Source organism: Bos taurus, chromosome 13, assembly GCF_002263795.3.
Source record: "Bos taurus isolate L1 Dominette 01449 registration number 42190680 breed Hereford chromosome 13, ARS-UCD2.0, whole genome shotgun sequence".
Lineage (NCBI taxonomy): Eukaryota > Metazoa > Chordata > Mammalia > Artiodactyla > Bovidae > Bos > Bos taurus.
In genome coordinates, this window is record NC_037340.1 from 53,607,923 (window position 1) to 53,624,257 (window position 16,335).

Below are 16,335 nucleotides of genomic sequence, written 5' to 3' on the forward strand. Positions count from 1 at the left end.
TCTTTCCTTTTTGGTCTTAGTCCATAACTAGAAGTATCTGTAATAACACTGTATTAATCCTTTAGGAGGATGAATGTAGTGGAGGGAGGTGCTAATTTCACATGGTCTATTGCTTTTCACAATTGATGGTATTTTAGGATGAGTTGAATTCATTCTGTTTTGTAACTTTACAAAAACAATGTTTTAATATAGTACAAAATGTAGGAACAAAGAAGGTAGCTATCTACAAGTCAGACAGAGGCCTCAGGAAAAACAAACCTGCTAATAAGTTTGGGTTTCTAGCCTCCAGAATTGTAAGAAAATAAATTAATTTTGTTTCAGTCACCCAGTCTGTAATATTCTGTTTCAGCAGCCCCTGCAAAGGGCGTTTAGTATCTTTTTTTTTTTTTTTTTTTTTTTATGTATTTCCCTAATTGAGAGACTTGAACAGTTTCCATCCTTTTGCTATTACAGACAGAGCTATATGAGTAACCTTATACATACATCATTTTACACATAAACAGCTTGGTGTGTAGGATAATTGTAATTTTGATGGGATTTGTAATTTTTATAGGAATTATAATTTGTTCTACACCAGAAATTATGAGAGTCATTCCCCCTAATCTTTGCCAACAGTATGTTATTTCCAGTTGGGGCTGTTAGAGAAAAGATGCCAGGAACGTTGATGTACAAGTCTGTTATGGATGTGTATTTCTTTTCCTTTGGGCAAATAACTAGGAGTAAAATGGCTGGGTCTTAATGTAGGTGTGATTTTTTAACTTTTGAAGAAACTTCCAAACTCCTCCAAGGTGGTTGTGCATTTGCACTCCCACCAGCACTGTATGAGTTCCAGTTCTACATCCACTCCAATACTTAGTATGATTAGCCTTTAAAATTTTACCCATTCTAATAGGTGTGTAGTGCTATCTCACTGAGATTTTAATTTGTATTTCCCTAATGACTTAAACCTCAGTCCATAGTTCATCAGGCACTCCATCTATCAGATCTAGTCCCTTAAATCTATTTCTCACTTCCACTGTATAATCATAAGGGATTTGATTTAGGTCATACCTGAATGGTCTAGTGGTTTTCCCTACTTTCTTCAATTTAAGTCTGAATTTGGCAATAAGGAGTTCATGGTCTGAGCCACAGTCAGCTCCCGGTCTTGTTTTTGCTGACTGTATAGAGCTTCTCCATCTTTGGCTGCAAAGAATATAATCAATCTGATTTCGGTGTTGAGCATCTGGTGATGTCCATGTGTAGAGTCTTCTCTTGTGTTGTTGGAAGAGGGTGTTTGCTATGACCAGTGCATTCTCTTGGCAAAACTCTATTAGCCTTTGCGCTGCTTCATTCTGTATTCCAAGTCCAAATTTGCCTGTTACTCCAGGTGTTTCTTGACTTCCTGCTTTTGCAGTCCAGTACCCTATAATGAAAAGGACATTTTTGGGGGGTGTTAATTCTGAAAGGTCTTGTAGGTCTTCATGGAAACGTTCAACTTCAGCTTCTTCAGCGTTACTGGTTGGGGCATAGACTTGGATTACTGTGATATTGAATGGTTTGCCTTGGAAATGAACAGAGATCATTCTGTCGTTTTTGAGACTGCATCCAAGTACTGCATTTCGGACTCTTGTTGACCATGATGGCTACTCCATTTCCTCTAAGGGATTCCTGCCCGCAGTAGTAGATATAATGGTCATCTGAATTAAATTCACCCATTCCAGTCCATTTTAGTTTGCTGATTCCTAGAATGTCAGCGTTCACTCTTGCCATCTCCTGTTTGACCACTTCCAATTTGCCTTGAAGATGGTGACTGCAGCCATGAAATTAAAAGACGCTTACTCCTTGGAAGAAAAGTTATGACCAACCTAGATAGCATATTGAAAAGCAGGGACATTATTTTGCCAACAAAGGTCTGTCTAGTAAAGGCTATGGTTTTTCCAATGGTCATGCATGGATGTGAGAGTTGGACTGTGAAGAAGCTGAGCGCCGAAGAATTGATGCTTTTGAACTGTGGTGTTGGAGAAGACTCTTGAGAGTCCCTTGGACTGCAAGGAGATCCAACCAGTCCATTCTGAAGGACATCAGCCCTGGGTGTTCTTTGGAAGGAATGATGCTGAAGCTGAAACTCCAATACTTTGGCCACCTGATGTGAAGAACTGACTCATTTGAAAAGACCCTAATGCTGGGAAAGATTGAAGGCGGAAGGAGAAGGGGATGACAGAGAATGAGATGGTTGGGTGGCATCACCGACTCAACGGACATGAGTTTGTGTAAGCTCCGGGAGTTGGTGATGGACAGGGAGGCCTGGCATGCTGCAGTCCATGGGATCACAAAGAGTCAGACACGACTGGGTGACTGAACTGAAGTAAACGACTAATACTGTTGAGTATCTTTGCATGTAATTATTTCTAGTCTGTGTATCTTTTGCTGGTGAGTTTGTCTAAATCCTTGCCTGTTTGTCAAACAACTAGTTGCCGTCTCATTGAGTTTGGGGAATTCTTTATGTGTTCTGGATATAAGTCCTTTATAAGCCATATGCTTTGCAAAATATTCTCCCACTTTGTGGCTTGGCTTGATTTGTCTTACTCATTTTCTTTAACAATCTTTTGAATAAAGTAGACATATTTGGTTTTGACAAAATCAAATTTATTAATTTGTATTTTTTTCTGCTTTTGGAGTCATATGTAAGAAATTTTTTTTCCAGCCGACGGTCTCAAAACTTTTCTTTCTTTATGTAGAAGTGTTACACTTTTAGGTTCTATGCTTAAGTCTATGATTCTGGTGTAAGGTGTCGGAGAAGGCAGTGGCAACCCACTCCAGTATTCTTGCCTGGAAAATCCCTTGGATGGAGGAGCCTGGTAGGCTACAGTCCATGGGGTCACAGAGTCAGACATGACTGAGCGACTTCACTTTCACTTTTCACTTTCACGCATTGGAGAAGGAAATGGCAACCCACTCCAGTGTTCTTGCCTGGAGAATCCCAGGGATGGGGGAGCCTAGTTGGCTGCCGTCTATGGGGTTGCACAGAGTCAGACACGACTGAAGCAACTTAGCAGTAGCAAGGTGTGGGTGCAAGGTCACAGCAGGGGCTGAGGGGGATAATACGGATATTCAACTCCTCCAGTACCTTTTTCCTCATTAAGCACTAGTGAATGGTTTGCTGTGCCAAGCACACTCTTCACAAAATACCCCATGGGGCTGGGCTGCACCCTCAACATGGAGTTCACCCACCCCTGTTCCTTTCCTTGACCTCTAGAGTAATCTTCATCGTTTCCTTTTGTCTGCTTCCTTTGGATTTAATTTGCTCTTCTTTTTCTAGTTATTCAAGGTGGAAGTTGAGGTCACTGGTTGGAATAGTTGTAGAAATAGTGTTACCTGATTTGCTCCAAATTTCTGCTTTTTCTTATTTGTCTTGGCTGTGCTGAGTCCTTTGCTTTTCATATGAAATTTAGGATCAGCTTGTCAATTTCTACCGAAAACAGACCTGCTAGTATTTTAGATTGGAACTACATTGAATCTGTATCAATTTGGGGAGAATTCACATCCTAACAATATTGAGCTTTTCAGCCCACAAACAGCCCAGTTATTTTTGTCTTCTTCCTTTTCTTTCAGTAATACTTTGTAGTTTTCAGTATAAAGGCCTATCATATCACTTGCCAGCATTTCATAGTTTTGATGCTGTTGTAAATGGCATTGTAAATTTCAAATTCTAATAGTTTATGAATAAAAATACAATTGATACCTAACTTGTGTCCGGGATCCTTGCTAAACTTATTAGTTCTAATAGCTCTTTTGTAAATTATACCAAGTCTTCTACACCATGGTCGTGTTTTCTGGAATTAAAACTTTTACTCCTCCCTCTCTAATCTGGATGCCTTTTATTTCTTGCCCAATTGCCCTGCCTAGAACCTTCTGGAGAGTATTGAATCAAAGTGGCCTGAAAAGAAGTCCCTATCTTGTTCCTGATCCAAGTGGCAAGCACTTGGTCTTTTACCATTAAGTATAGTTTAGCTCAGAGTTTTTTGTGGATGCCCATTATCTGGTTAAGGAAGTTCCTGTCTATTTGTGGTTCACCTGAGATTTTATCAGGAATGGATGTTGGAATTTGTCTTTTCATTTTCTGTTTCTGTTGAGATGATCATATACTTTGTGTCTTTTAGTTTATTAGGCCAGTAAACTGCAGTCCACGCAGTCTAATTTACAGCTGCTCAGTGCTCAGTTGTACAAAAGCAGGCCATGGGGCTGGCTTTCACCCAGAGCATGAAGTTTGCCAACCCCGTTCTACTCCTTAACTTCTACAGTGATGTTTAATATTCTTTTCTTCTGCTTACTCTAGGTTTAATTTGCTCTTTCTCTGTGGTGGAAGCTGAAGTCACTGATCCAAGACCTCTGTTATAATCCAGTTACATAGTGCAATTGATGTCCCCTAAGTACTGCTTTCCACCCCCACAAATTTTAATGTTTCGTTTTCAGTCAATTCTAAATCTTTCATTGCTTGTACATCAGTTTCCAAATATCTGGGACTTCAGATGTCATTTTGGCCTTGAATTCTAATTTAGAAGAACCTACTTTAAAAAAATTTTTTTTTAATTTTATTGGAGATAGCTGATTTACAGCGCTGTGTTAATTTCAAATGTACAGCAAAATGATTTAGTTACACATATATCCATTCTTTTTCAGATTCCTTTCCCATATAGATTATTACAGAATATTGAGTTCCTTGTGCTATACAGTAGTTCCTTGGCTATTTATTTTATGTATCTTAGTGTGTGCATGTTAATCCCAAGCTCCTGATTATCCCTCCCCAGCCACATTTCCCCTTTGGTGCCTAAATTCATCTCTGAAATCTGTGAGTCTGTTGCTGTTTTGTAGATAAGTTCATCTGTGTCATGTTTTAGATGAGATTCTATGTATGAATGATGTCAGTAATGGTATTTGTCTTTCTCTGACTTAGTATGATCCTCTCTGGGTCCCCCATGTTGCCGCAGATGGCACTGTCTGCTCTTTACCGTGGCTGGGTACTCTTCCACTGTATACATGGACTCGTCTTCATCCCTCTGTTGACAGATGTTTAGGTTGTTTCCGTGTCTTGTCGATTGTAAATGGTGCTACGGGGAATGGATACAGGTGTGGCTGAGCCCTCTAGCTGTGCACCTGAAACCATCACAATATTGCTAATAGGCTAAACTCCAATATAAAACGGGTTAAAAAAAATCGACTACAAAGGATAAAAAAACCAATAAGCTGGTTGCAGAGTAGGTCTCCTTCCCCACCAAGTGTTGTGTGATGCAGTAACACCCCTTCTCTACATGCTCTGAAAACTGGACAAAATCGGCCTAAATATTTTGTTTTCAGTGCTTAAGTAGGATGCTGGGAAGAAGAGCTGAGTAAGGAAAACAAAGGAACTAGTTAAAATTTCCTTCAGGTAATGAGATAGGCTAAAATTTCCTTCAGGTAATAAGATAGAGCTAAAAATAATATGTCTAAGCATAAGTCTTGAGGAATAGAGCTCTCTTTATTAATCTAACTTTTAATTACACTAATCTTCCTCCTTTGGTTTCAAATTGTCCTCATCCTCTTAAGATGCTGTCTGTGACTTTCATGTGCAGACAATTTTAACTTTTAAAAGCAGCTGAACAAAATAAATATGGATCTGTGAAAAACAGGATATATAGAATAAATATGTCAAGCTTTCCTACCATTTACTAACTTATTAATTGTTCTTTAAAAAAATGGCACAATTGGCACCAGAACACTAAAAAAGCAAGGAGATGATGTTCCTGAATCTGGAACTTCAGGCTTCTCATCCTTTGTTAACTCCTCTGAAGGTCATTAACAAGAGTATTCTTTTAATCCCTGCCCATGCTTTGCCAATCTGCATATTTACTGTAGGTTTATGGATGCTCATGTCCTTGCTTAACAACTATATTAGGAAGTGAATTCTGTTCACCTCAAATATCCTGTTTACTCCCCATCAATCAGGGCCCCGGCCAGGCCATGTCACAGGCCCTCCCAGAGCTGTCCTCTCCCGACCACACTAGCTCACATCCACACAACTCTTAAATTCCCGCAACTCTCTTTGGTATCACTGAAAATGCAAAGCTTACCCCTTGACATTGTTATTTATATATATATATACACATTATATGTAAACATATAAAATATAGTAGGTAAGAGATATGTAAAATACATAAGAAGTATATAGAGTCCCATGAAACGAATTCCATTGAATTAATTCCAGGTGACTTGGTGTGTTTTTTCTTGTCCTCTACTTGTACAATATTCATCTGAAATTCAATTACTTTTATTAGAACTGCAAGAAATAGAGGACTAGGATCTTACCTCCTGGAGTTCCCATGTCAGTGCTTCATCCACATTCCCTGGTCTCTTGCTCCCCGGAGCTCTCCTTTGCTCCAACTTTTTTATTCTTTTTATAGGTTTTTCTACAATACCTTCACTTTACCTTTTTTTTTTTAACTATGTTTCATTCTTTTCTTGTGCACTCTTTCTCAGAAGCACAAGTGCACACACAGGTTCCCAACCAGCTCTGTGTTAAGTGCTGCTTTACTGGGCTGTCTCTGACTCACGTTTTCATATTCCACAATATTACCACATGCCAGGAGAGGCAACTATTTGCCTGTTTGCTGCTCATTTTGACCCACATCACACCACAATGAAGCAAAAGAAAGGGTCACAGGCAGACCATGTGATGGTTGGTTTAAGATGCTGGCCTTTCCTAGAACCACTTTGAACAAATTGTTTCCTGCTGTCAAAATAACCATACTACTCAAAGCACGCTGCAGATTGAATGCATCACCTTAACAATGGTGTTTTTCACAGAACTAGAACAAAAAATTTTATGGTGTGTATGAGAATAAAAAACCCCAAATAGCCAAACAATCTTGAGAAAAAAAAGCAAGAGCTGACAAAATCAGGTTCCCTGACTTCAGACTACAAGCTAAAGTAATCAAGACATTGGTACTGGAAGAAAAACAGAAATATATTGCATATATCAATGGAACAAGATACAAAGTCCAGAGAGAAACCGATGCACCTATGGTCAAGTAATCTAGGATAAAGGAGTTAAGATTATAGATGGAGAAAAGACAGCCTCTTAAGTAGTGTGGCTGCGCGGGCACAGGAGGGCCTAGAGGAGCTATCCCACGTTGAAGGTCAGGAAGGGCGGCGGTGAGGAGATACCCCTCGCTTAAGGTAAGGAGCAATGGCTGCGCTTTGCTGGAGCAGCTGTGAAGAGATACCCCATGCCCAAGGTAAGAGAAACCCAAGTAAGACGGTAGGTGTTGCAAGAGGGCATCAGAGGGCAAACACACTGAAACCATACTCACAGAAAACTAGTCAATCTAATCACACGAGGACCACAGCCTTGTCTAATTCAATGAAACTAAGCCACGCCCATGGGGCAACCCAAGACGGGCAGGTCATGGTGGAGAGATCTGACAGAATGTGGTACACTGGAGAAGGGAATGGCAAACCACTTCATTATTCTTGCCTTGAGAACCCCATGAACAGTATGAAAAGGCAAAATGATAGGATACTAAAAGAGAAACTCCCCTGGTCAGTAGGTGCCCAATATGCTACTGGAGATCAGTGGAGAAATAGCTCCAGAAAGAGTGAAGGGATGGAGCCAAAGCAAAAAGAATACCCAGCTGTGGATGTGACTGGTGATAGAAGCAAGGTCCAATGCTGTAAAGAGCAATACTGCATAGGAACCTGGAATGTCAGGTCCATGAATCAAGGCAAATTGGAAGTGGTCAAACAAGAAATGGCAAGAGTGAATGTTGACATTCTAGGAATCAGCAAACTGAAATGGACTGGAATGGGTGAATTTAACTCAGATGACCATTATATCTACTACTGCGGGCAGGAATCCCTCAGAAGAAATGGAGTGGCCATCATGGTCAACAAAAGAGTCCGAAATGCAGTACTTGGATGCAATCTCAAAAACGATGGAATGATTTCTGTTCGTTTCCAAGGCAAACCATTCAATATCACAGTAATCCAAGTCTATGCCCCAACAAGTAACGCTGAAGAAGCTGAAGTAGAACGGTTCTATGAAGACCTACAAGACCTTTTAGAACTAACACCCAAAAAAGATGTCCTTTTCATTATAGGGGACTGGAATGCAAAAGTAGGAAGTCAAGAAGCACCTGGAGTTAACAGGCAAATTTGGCCTTGGAATACGGAATGAAGCAGGGCAAAGACTAATAGAGTTTTGCCAAGAAAATGCACTGGTCATAACAAACACCCTCTTCCAACAACACAACAGAAGATTCTATACATGGACATCACCAGATGGTCAACACCGAAATCAGATTGATTATATTCTTTGCAGCCAAAGATGGAGAAGCTCTATACAGTCAGCAAAAACAAGACTGGGAGCTGACTGTGGCTCGGACCATGAACTCCTTATTGCCAAATTCAGACTTAAATTGAAGAAAGTAGGGAAAACCACTAGACCACTCAGGTATGACCTAAGTAAAATCCCTTTTGATTATACAGTGGAAGTGAGAAATAGATTTAAGGGCCTAGATCTGATAGAGTGCCTGATGAACTATGGAATGAGGTTCGTGACATTGTACAGGAGACAGGGATCAAGACCATCCCCATGGAAAAGAAATGCAAAAAAAGCAAAATGGCTGTCTGGGGAGGCCTTACAAATAGCTGTGAAAAGAAGAGAAGCGAAAAGCAAAGGAGAAAAGGAAAGATATAAACATCTGAATGTAGAGTTCCAAAGAATAGCAAGAAGAGATAAGAAAGCCTTCTTCAGTGATCAATGCAAAGAAATAGAGGAAAACAACAGAATGGGAAAGACTAGGGATCTCCTCAAGAAAATCAGAGATACCAAAGGAACATTTCATGCAAAGATGGGCTCGATACAGGACAGAAATGGTATGGACCTAACAGAAGCAGAAGATATTAAGAAGAGATGGCAAGAATACACAGAATGACAGTACAAAAAAGATCTTCACGACCCAGATAATCACAATGGTGTGATCACTGACCTAGAGCCAGACATCCTGGAATGTGATGTCAAGTGGGCCTTAGAAAGCATCACTACAAACAAAAAGCTAGTGGAGGTGATGGAATTCCAGTTGAGCTATTCCAAATCCTGAAAGATGATGCTGCGAAAGTGCTACACTCAATATGGCAGCAAATTTGGAAAACTCAGCAGTGGCCACAGGACTGGAAAAGGTCAGTTTTCATTCCAATCCCAAAGAAAGGCAATGCCAAAAAATGCTCAAACTACCGCACAATTGCACTCATCTCACACACTAGTAAAGTAATGCTCAAAATTCTCCAAGCCAGGCTTCAACAATATGTGAACCGTGAAATTCCTGATGTTCAAGCTGGTTTTAGAAAAGGCAGAGGAACCAGAGATCAAATTGCCAACATCCGCTGGATCATGGAAAAAGCAGGAGAGTTCCAGAAAAACATCTATTTCTGCTTTATTGACTATGCCAAAGCCTTTGACTGTGTGGATCACAATAAACTGTGGAAAATTCTTAAAGAGATGGGAATACCAGACCACCTGATTTGCCTCTTGAGAAATTTGTATGCAGGTCAGGAAGCAACAGTTAGAACTGGACATGGAACAACAGACTGGTTCCAAATAGGAAAAGGAGTTCGTCAAGGCTGTATATTGTCACCCTGCTTATTTAACTTATATGCAGAGTACATCATGAGAAACCCTGGACTGGAAGAAACATAAGCTGGAATCAAGATTGCCGGGAGAAATATCAATAACCTCAGATATGCAGATGACACGACCCTTATGGCAGAAAATGAAGAGGAACTCAAAAGCCTCTTCATGAAAATGAAAGTGGAGAGTGAAAAAGTTGGCTTAAAGCTCAACATTCAGAAAACGAAGATCATGGCATCCGGTCCCATCACTTCATGGGAAATAGATGGGGAAACAGTGGAAACAGTGTCAGACTTTATTTTTCTGGGCTCCAAAATCACTACAGATGGTGACGCAGCCATGAAATTAAAAGATGCTTACTCCTTGGAAGGAAAGTTATGACCAACATAAATAGCATATTCAAAAGCAGAGACATTACTCTGCCAACAAAGGTTCATCTAGTCAAGGCTATGGTTTTTCCTGTGGTCATGTATGGATGTGAGAGTTGGACTGTGAAGAAGGCTGAGTGCTGAAGAATTGATGCTTTTGCACTGTGGTGTTGGAGAAGACTCTTGAGAGTCCCTTGGACTGCAAGGAGATCCAACCAGTCCATTCTGAAGGAGATCAGCCCTGGGATTTCTTTGGAAGGAATGATGCTAAAGCTGAAACTCCAGTACTTTGGCCACCTCATGCAAAGAGTTGACTCATTGGAAAACACTCTGATGCTGGGAGGGATTAGGGGCAAGAGAAGGGGACGACAGAGGATTGGATGACTGGATGGCATCACTGACTCGATGGACGTGAGTCTGGGTGAACTCCGGGAGTTGGTGATGGACAGGGAGGCCTGGCGTGCTGCGATTCATGGGGTCGCAAAGAGTCAGACATGACTGAGTGACTGATCTGATCTGATCTAAGTGGTGCTGATAAAACTGGACAGCTCCATGCATAATAATGAAATTAGAACGCTCCCTAACACCATACAAACAATAAACTCCAAGTGGATTAAAGACCTAAATATATGGACAGACCCTACAACACTCTTAACGTAGGCAGAATACTCTCTGACATAAATCACAGCAGTATCTTTTTGACCCAGCTCTTAAGAGTAATGTAATAAAAACAAAAATAAGCAAATGGGATCTAATTAAACTTAGAAGTTTCTGCACAGCACAGGTATTCATAAACAAGACAGAAGAAAACCCACAGAATAGGGACAATATTGGGAAATGATACATCTGACAAGGGATTAATATCCAAAACATTCAAACAGCTCAAGGAGCTCAATATCAAAATACAAACAACCCAATCAAAAAATGAGTGTAAGATCTAAATAGACTTTTCTCTAAAGAATACCTACAGATGACCAAAAAGCACATGAAAGGATGCCCCACACCAATAATTGTTAGAGATGCAGAAATACTACATTGAGGTATTATTTCACACGAATCAGAAGAGCCACCATCAAAAAGTCTACAAACAATAAATGCTGGAGAGACTGGAGAAAGGGGGACCATCCTACACTGTCGATGGGGATGTCAGTAGGTACAGCCACTGTGGAGAACAGTATGGAGGTTTCTTTAAAAACTAAGTACAGAGTTGCCATATGATTCAGAATCCCACTCCTGGGCATATATCTGGAGGAAAACTTAATTCAAAAAGACATGCACCTCAGTGTTCCAAATTGGGAAAGAAGTAGTCAAGGCCATATATTGTCACACTGCTTATTGAACTTACATGCCAGGGTGGAGGAAACAAGCAGAAATCAAGATTGCTGTGAGAAATATCAATAACTTCAGATATGCAGATGACACCACCCTTATGGCAGAAAGCAAAGAGGATCTAAGGAGCCTCTTGATAAAAGGGAAAGAAGAAAGTGAAAAGGCTGGATTGAAACTCAACATTGAAAAAACTAAGATCATGGCATCCAGTTCCATCATTTCATGGCAGATAAATGGGGAAACAATGCAAACAGTGGCAGATTTTATTTTGGGGGGCTCCAAAATCTCTTCAGATGGTGACTGCAGTCATGAAATTAAAAGACGCTCCTTGGAAGAAAAGCTATAACCAACCTAGACAGCATATTAAAAAGCAGAGACATTACTTTGCCAACAAAGGTCTGTCTAGTCAAAGCTATGGTTTTTCCAGTAGTCATGTATGGATGTTGAGAGTTGGACCATCGAGAAAGCTGAGCACTGAAGAATTGATGCTTTTGAACCGTGGTGTTGGAGAAGACTCTTGAGAGTCCTATGGACTGCAAGAAGATCCAACCAGTCAATCCTAAAGGAAATCAGTCCTGAATATTCATTGGAAGGACTGACGCTGAAGCTGAAACTCCAATACTTTGGCCACCTGATGAGAAGAACTGACTCATTTGAAGAGACCCTGATGCTGGGAAAGATTGAAGGTGGGAGGAGAAGAGGATAACAGAAGATGAGATGGTTAGATGGCATCACTGACTCAATGGACATGAGTTTAAGTAAACTCCAGGAGTTGGTGATGGACAGGGAGGCCTTGTGTGTTGCAGTCCATGGGGTCGCAAAGAGTTGGACACGACTGATTGACTGAAATGAACTGAATTTATTAACTAATGGAAGCAATACTGTTCATATTAGTAACAAGAAATTTTTCTGCTTGCATAAAGCTTATCAGAATGTGTAAGCCCACTGACAGTTAACAATAAAATAAATCAATACCTATTTATTTATTAATATTACTGAAAGAGTACATGAGGTCCAGCTGCTCGCTGCTCTAAAGCCAATAAACAGGCCAGGTTGGCAGAAAGGAAAGTGTGCTTTATTTTAGGTGCTGGCAACTGCGAGGAGTGGAGCGGTGGGCGTCTATCCAAAGGCCATTCCCACCCCTGACATACGGGGGGGTGAGAGCTTTTATAGACACAGGGTGGGTGGGGGTTGGGAATGGGGGAGATGGGCTACGTGCAGAAACAGCACAGTCAGCTCTGACAGTCATCTTGAAATTGGTCATCAGGGTCTGACCAGCGTCATCTTGCTGTAAGTATGGTCAATCTTCAGTTCCAGGTCAGCTTATTCCCATTTCTTTGTGGCCAGTTCTCTGAATTGTGGCAGCTCACGTCCTGGGTGCAGTCTGGTCATCATGTAGTTAACTTCTCCACCTAATGTTTTGGTATCTATAAAAGCTCTCAGGATGTGGCTCAGAATACTATCTACAGACCTAGAGAAAGAACTAAAGGTCCTTGACGATGCCTAATGACGGTATTATTATTGTTTAGTTTTCTTTGACTGTTTTCCTTTGTTTCAGCATTTCTCATTTCTCTGATTAAACTTACTTTTTGACGGAAACTTTCCACAGACAAAAGGCAGGCGGAGGACATGCTTGGGGAGGGGGGTCTAGGACGACAGGGTCCTGCTCTGTTTCAAGCACAGACATACATTCAAGGAAAGATCAAGTGAATGAACTCAGCAATCACAAATCCTGCCTTTTACCAAGAACACTGCCTCTCGTAGTTCTGGTATCAGAGGCATGGCCTGTCTGGTGACATCTCTTTAACTGTCACGGGATCCTGTCTGCAGACACGTAGCATGGCCATGTGTTCTCTGAATAAGGACTTGCAAGAATGGCTACATGTGGGTTTTACCAAATATTTTATTTTTAATTAAAATTTTTTGTTTTTTATACTTGTAATTTATCATAATATTTGGCTGGCACCAGTCTAGCACAAGGGATATTCTAGGTGTGGCATGTGGGATCTAGTTCTCTGATCAGGGAATGAACCTGGGTCTCCTGCATTGTAAGTGCAGACTATTAGCCACTGGACCACCAGGGAAGTCCCTACCATGTCCTTTAATCTCTGTTGACCTTCCTGGGAAGAAGTGGGAATAAAATAAGAGGAGAAGATCCTACAACGCATTGATTAATTCATTAATCCAAAAAATATTCAAATTTTAAGGGAAAACATAGCATGTCCTCTGTATGCCTCCTGTCTGTATCTGAGTTCCAAAGAGTACATTTAACTAGAGAAGTGAGAACATGCAGAAAGAAAGGAAAACTGTCAAAGAAGACAAAACAATAACTTAGCAATGAAACAAAGTCAAGGACTATGTTCCTCAAGGGCTGTAGATAATATTCCTGTGTGTGTAATCAATAATCCCCAAGGATTATTCTCTTCCTTTCTCCCTTCCTTCCTCCTTTCCCAATATACATGGGAATCTGTACCTCTAACCTATACACGGAAATCTGTATCTCTAGGAGAGAAGCCACAGGAATTATCTCCTACCTTCCCTCTTTGTATACACAGAAAACTGTATCTGACATACATAATCCACCAGGACCTGATGCTCACCACTCTGTTTGACCTTCTGTGGCAAAAAAAAAAAAAAAAAACCAAAAAGAGTAGACCTATCTCATAGATATGTTATACCTGAATTAGGCGGCTATATATGACAACAATCAGAACATTTCAAATCAGCTATACTGCAACGTAACATCGGCATGATATTAGAGAGAAGGAAAAAGAAGCAGCGCCTTCTTTATTCCCCCCGACTCCCGTCAGGCTTACGTCCCACTGCTGGACTGGGGTGAGTTTGATGCAACCTGACAGGGTGCCCTTCACTGAACCTTTTTTAAACATCTACTGTCTGCTATGTTCTGGCTCGGACCAGACTCCCCAGCAGGATCCAGGCCTCCAGGGACTTGGGAACAAATATTACGAACCCTGCACATGCCCTGCTGCTGGGCATTCCAGCTCAAGCCTTCTTTCTGGAGTGCAGCCTCCTAGGCACCTGAGCACACTCAGCAGGGTTCTGTGGACCCAGTAGGAACTAGTCTGGGTGGGTGTGTGTGTGTGTGTGTGTGTGTGTGTGATGCTTTACGGGGGAAAAATAGTGAACACAAGCCCTTAGGTGTTTGCTCAGGTACAGTTCACTCTAATCCACAGCCCAGGATGCTGACTTTCCCAGGAACCAGAGATGTGCTTTAAAAAATACAGTCGCCTGTAAACACTTCCTGTAACTACAACTGGATCAAAGAGGCTGACCAGCACCTCTAATTCACAGGCCTGGGGTTTCTGTTAATGACAGCTGCCCTCAGGAAAACTCCCAGGGTGGGGGGTTGCAGAAATAAATTCCAAACACGACAGAGTTTCAAGAAGCCAATAAATTTTCCTCACATCCTTTAATGTAAAGGAAACAAGAAAAAAATTTTTAAAAAGCAAACCCCCACCACAGGAATAGATGCACAGCATCCCTAACTGCTGCAGGAATGCCAATCTAAACAACAATGGTGAAATCAAACCCCACTGGTCAGACTGCCATCCTCACGAGTCTACAAACAATAAAGGCAGGAGGGAGCTGGCATGTGAGGTAACCCCACTACATGTTCAGTCAAAACAGACATTGACAACAGCCACTAGAAAGCACAGCCTCCAAATGTCAAGAAAAAAAAAATTCTTAAGAGTGCCAATCCTAGTGCTGTAGCCACGCGTTCCAGGAAACAAACTCACTCAGAGGACGGTGCAGACAGCAGAGTGCAGGTTATCACACCGGCGGCCCTGAGGCAGAGTCTCCTCTTAGCCAAGGACACCAACAGGTTTTTGTGAAAACCTTATATACCCTAAGTGTACGTGCTCAAACCCACCTCCCCAGATTCTCTGAAAATAGTCTGAACAAAAGAAAAGAAAGATACAATCAAAGTTAACCCATGATTCATATGCCTTAAGCCTATAACAGTGGACAATTATCAATAGGCCTATGGTCATATCCCAATAAGCATAATAGAATTTATGATTCTATTCAGTTACACAGATAATTAGGGTATTCTTTTAGGTGACAGAGAGTCTAAGTACGAGCCCTGGGGCTCTTCCATCCAGGGGTCTGGTTTTCCAGTTGGTATGTCGTTTCCATAGATACTGGGCATATAGCTCAAAGTCCACAGTCCTGCCCAAGATGAAGTCCTGCTTTCAAGATGGAGCCTGTTCTGTCTGTTTCCTCCTTCACTAGGATCAGACATCCCCACATCTGGGGCAATATCCTGAGAAAGTCATCATTCAATAAAATCACATGCAACCCAACATTGACTGCAGCTCTACTTGCAGCAGCCAAAGCAGAACAGCAAAATGTCCACGGACAGATTAACGGTTAAAGAAGGTGTGTTACATATGGACAATGGACCATTACTCAGCCCTGAAAAAGCACCACTGAAATTATGAAATTATGCCACTGTTTGCTAGGAGGATGGAACTTTGAAGGATCGTACACTAAGTGAAATCAACCAGACTGATTCCTGAAAGGAAGACAACAGCCTTTGATGTCCCTTGTAGGAAAAATTTTAAAAGAGACACAAAGGAACTAAGTTACAACTCAAAAAGAGACTGAGAATTCAAACACAGAGGGTTCCAGTAAAAAAAAATAAAGAAAGGGCAGGGATGAATTCAGAGGTAGGGACTTACATATACACAGAAATCTGTAGCTGTAATAGATAATCCAAAAGGATTCTCTCTTTCCTTCCTTCCATATATACACAGAAAACTGTAGCTGTCATAGATGGTCAAGAAGGACCTGATGTTCAGCAACTGGAACTTTGCTTGAGCTTCTGCAATAATCTCTATGGCAAAAGAATTCAAAAAAGAACAGATATACTGTATACATATATATATATGTGTGTGTGTGTGTGTGTGTGTGTATAGATATATGTCATAACTGAATCAGGCAGCTGTACACTAATAGCAAGCACAAAACTTTAAA

At 41.0% G+C, this 16,335-nt stretch overlaps 2 protein-coding genes across 3 annotated transcripts in view; one reads left to right on the forward strand and one right to left on the reverse strand.

The window, feature by feature from the left end:
• The window catches only part of PCMTD2 (protein-L-isoaspartate (D-aspartate) O-methyltransferase domain containing 2), a 67,288-nt gene that overhangs the window by 5,001 nt on the left and 45,952 nt on the right, over nt 1-16,335 (reverse strand). The window lies entirely within an intron of this gene.
• On the forward strand, nt 3,827-16,242 carry LOC132346924 (craniofacial development protein 2-like). The gene is given in 2 exon segments (XM_059892968.1): nt 3,827-8,155; nt 8,157-16,242. Coding segments are annotated over 2 exon segments (1,746 nt in total). The 5' UTR covers nt 3,827-7,201; the 3' UTR covers nt 8,949-16,242.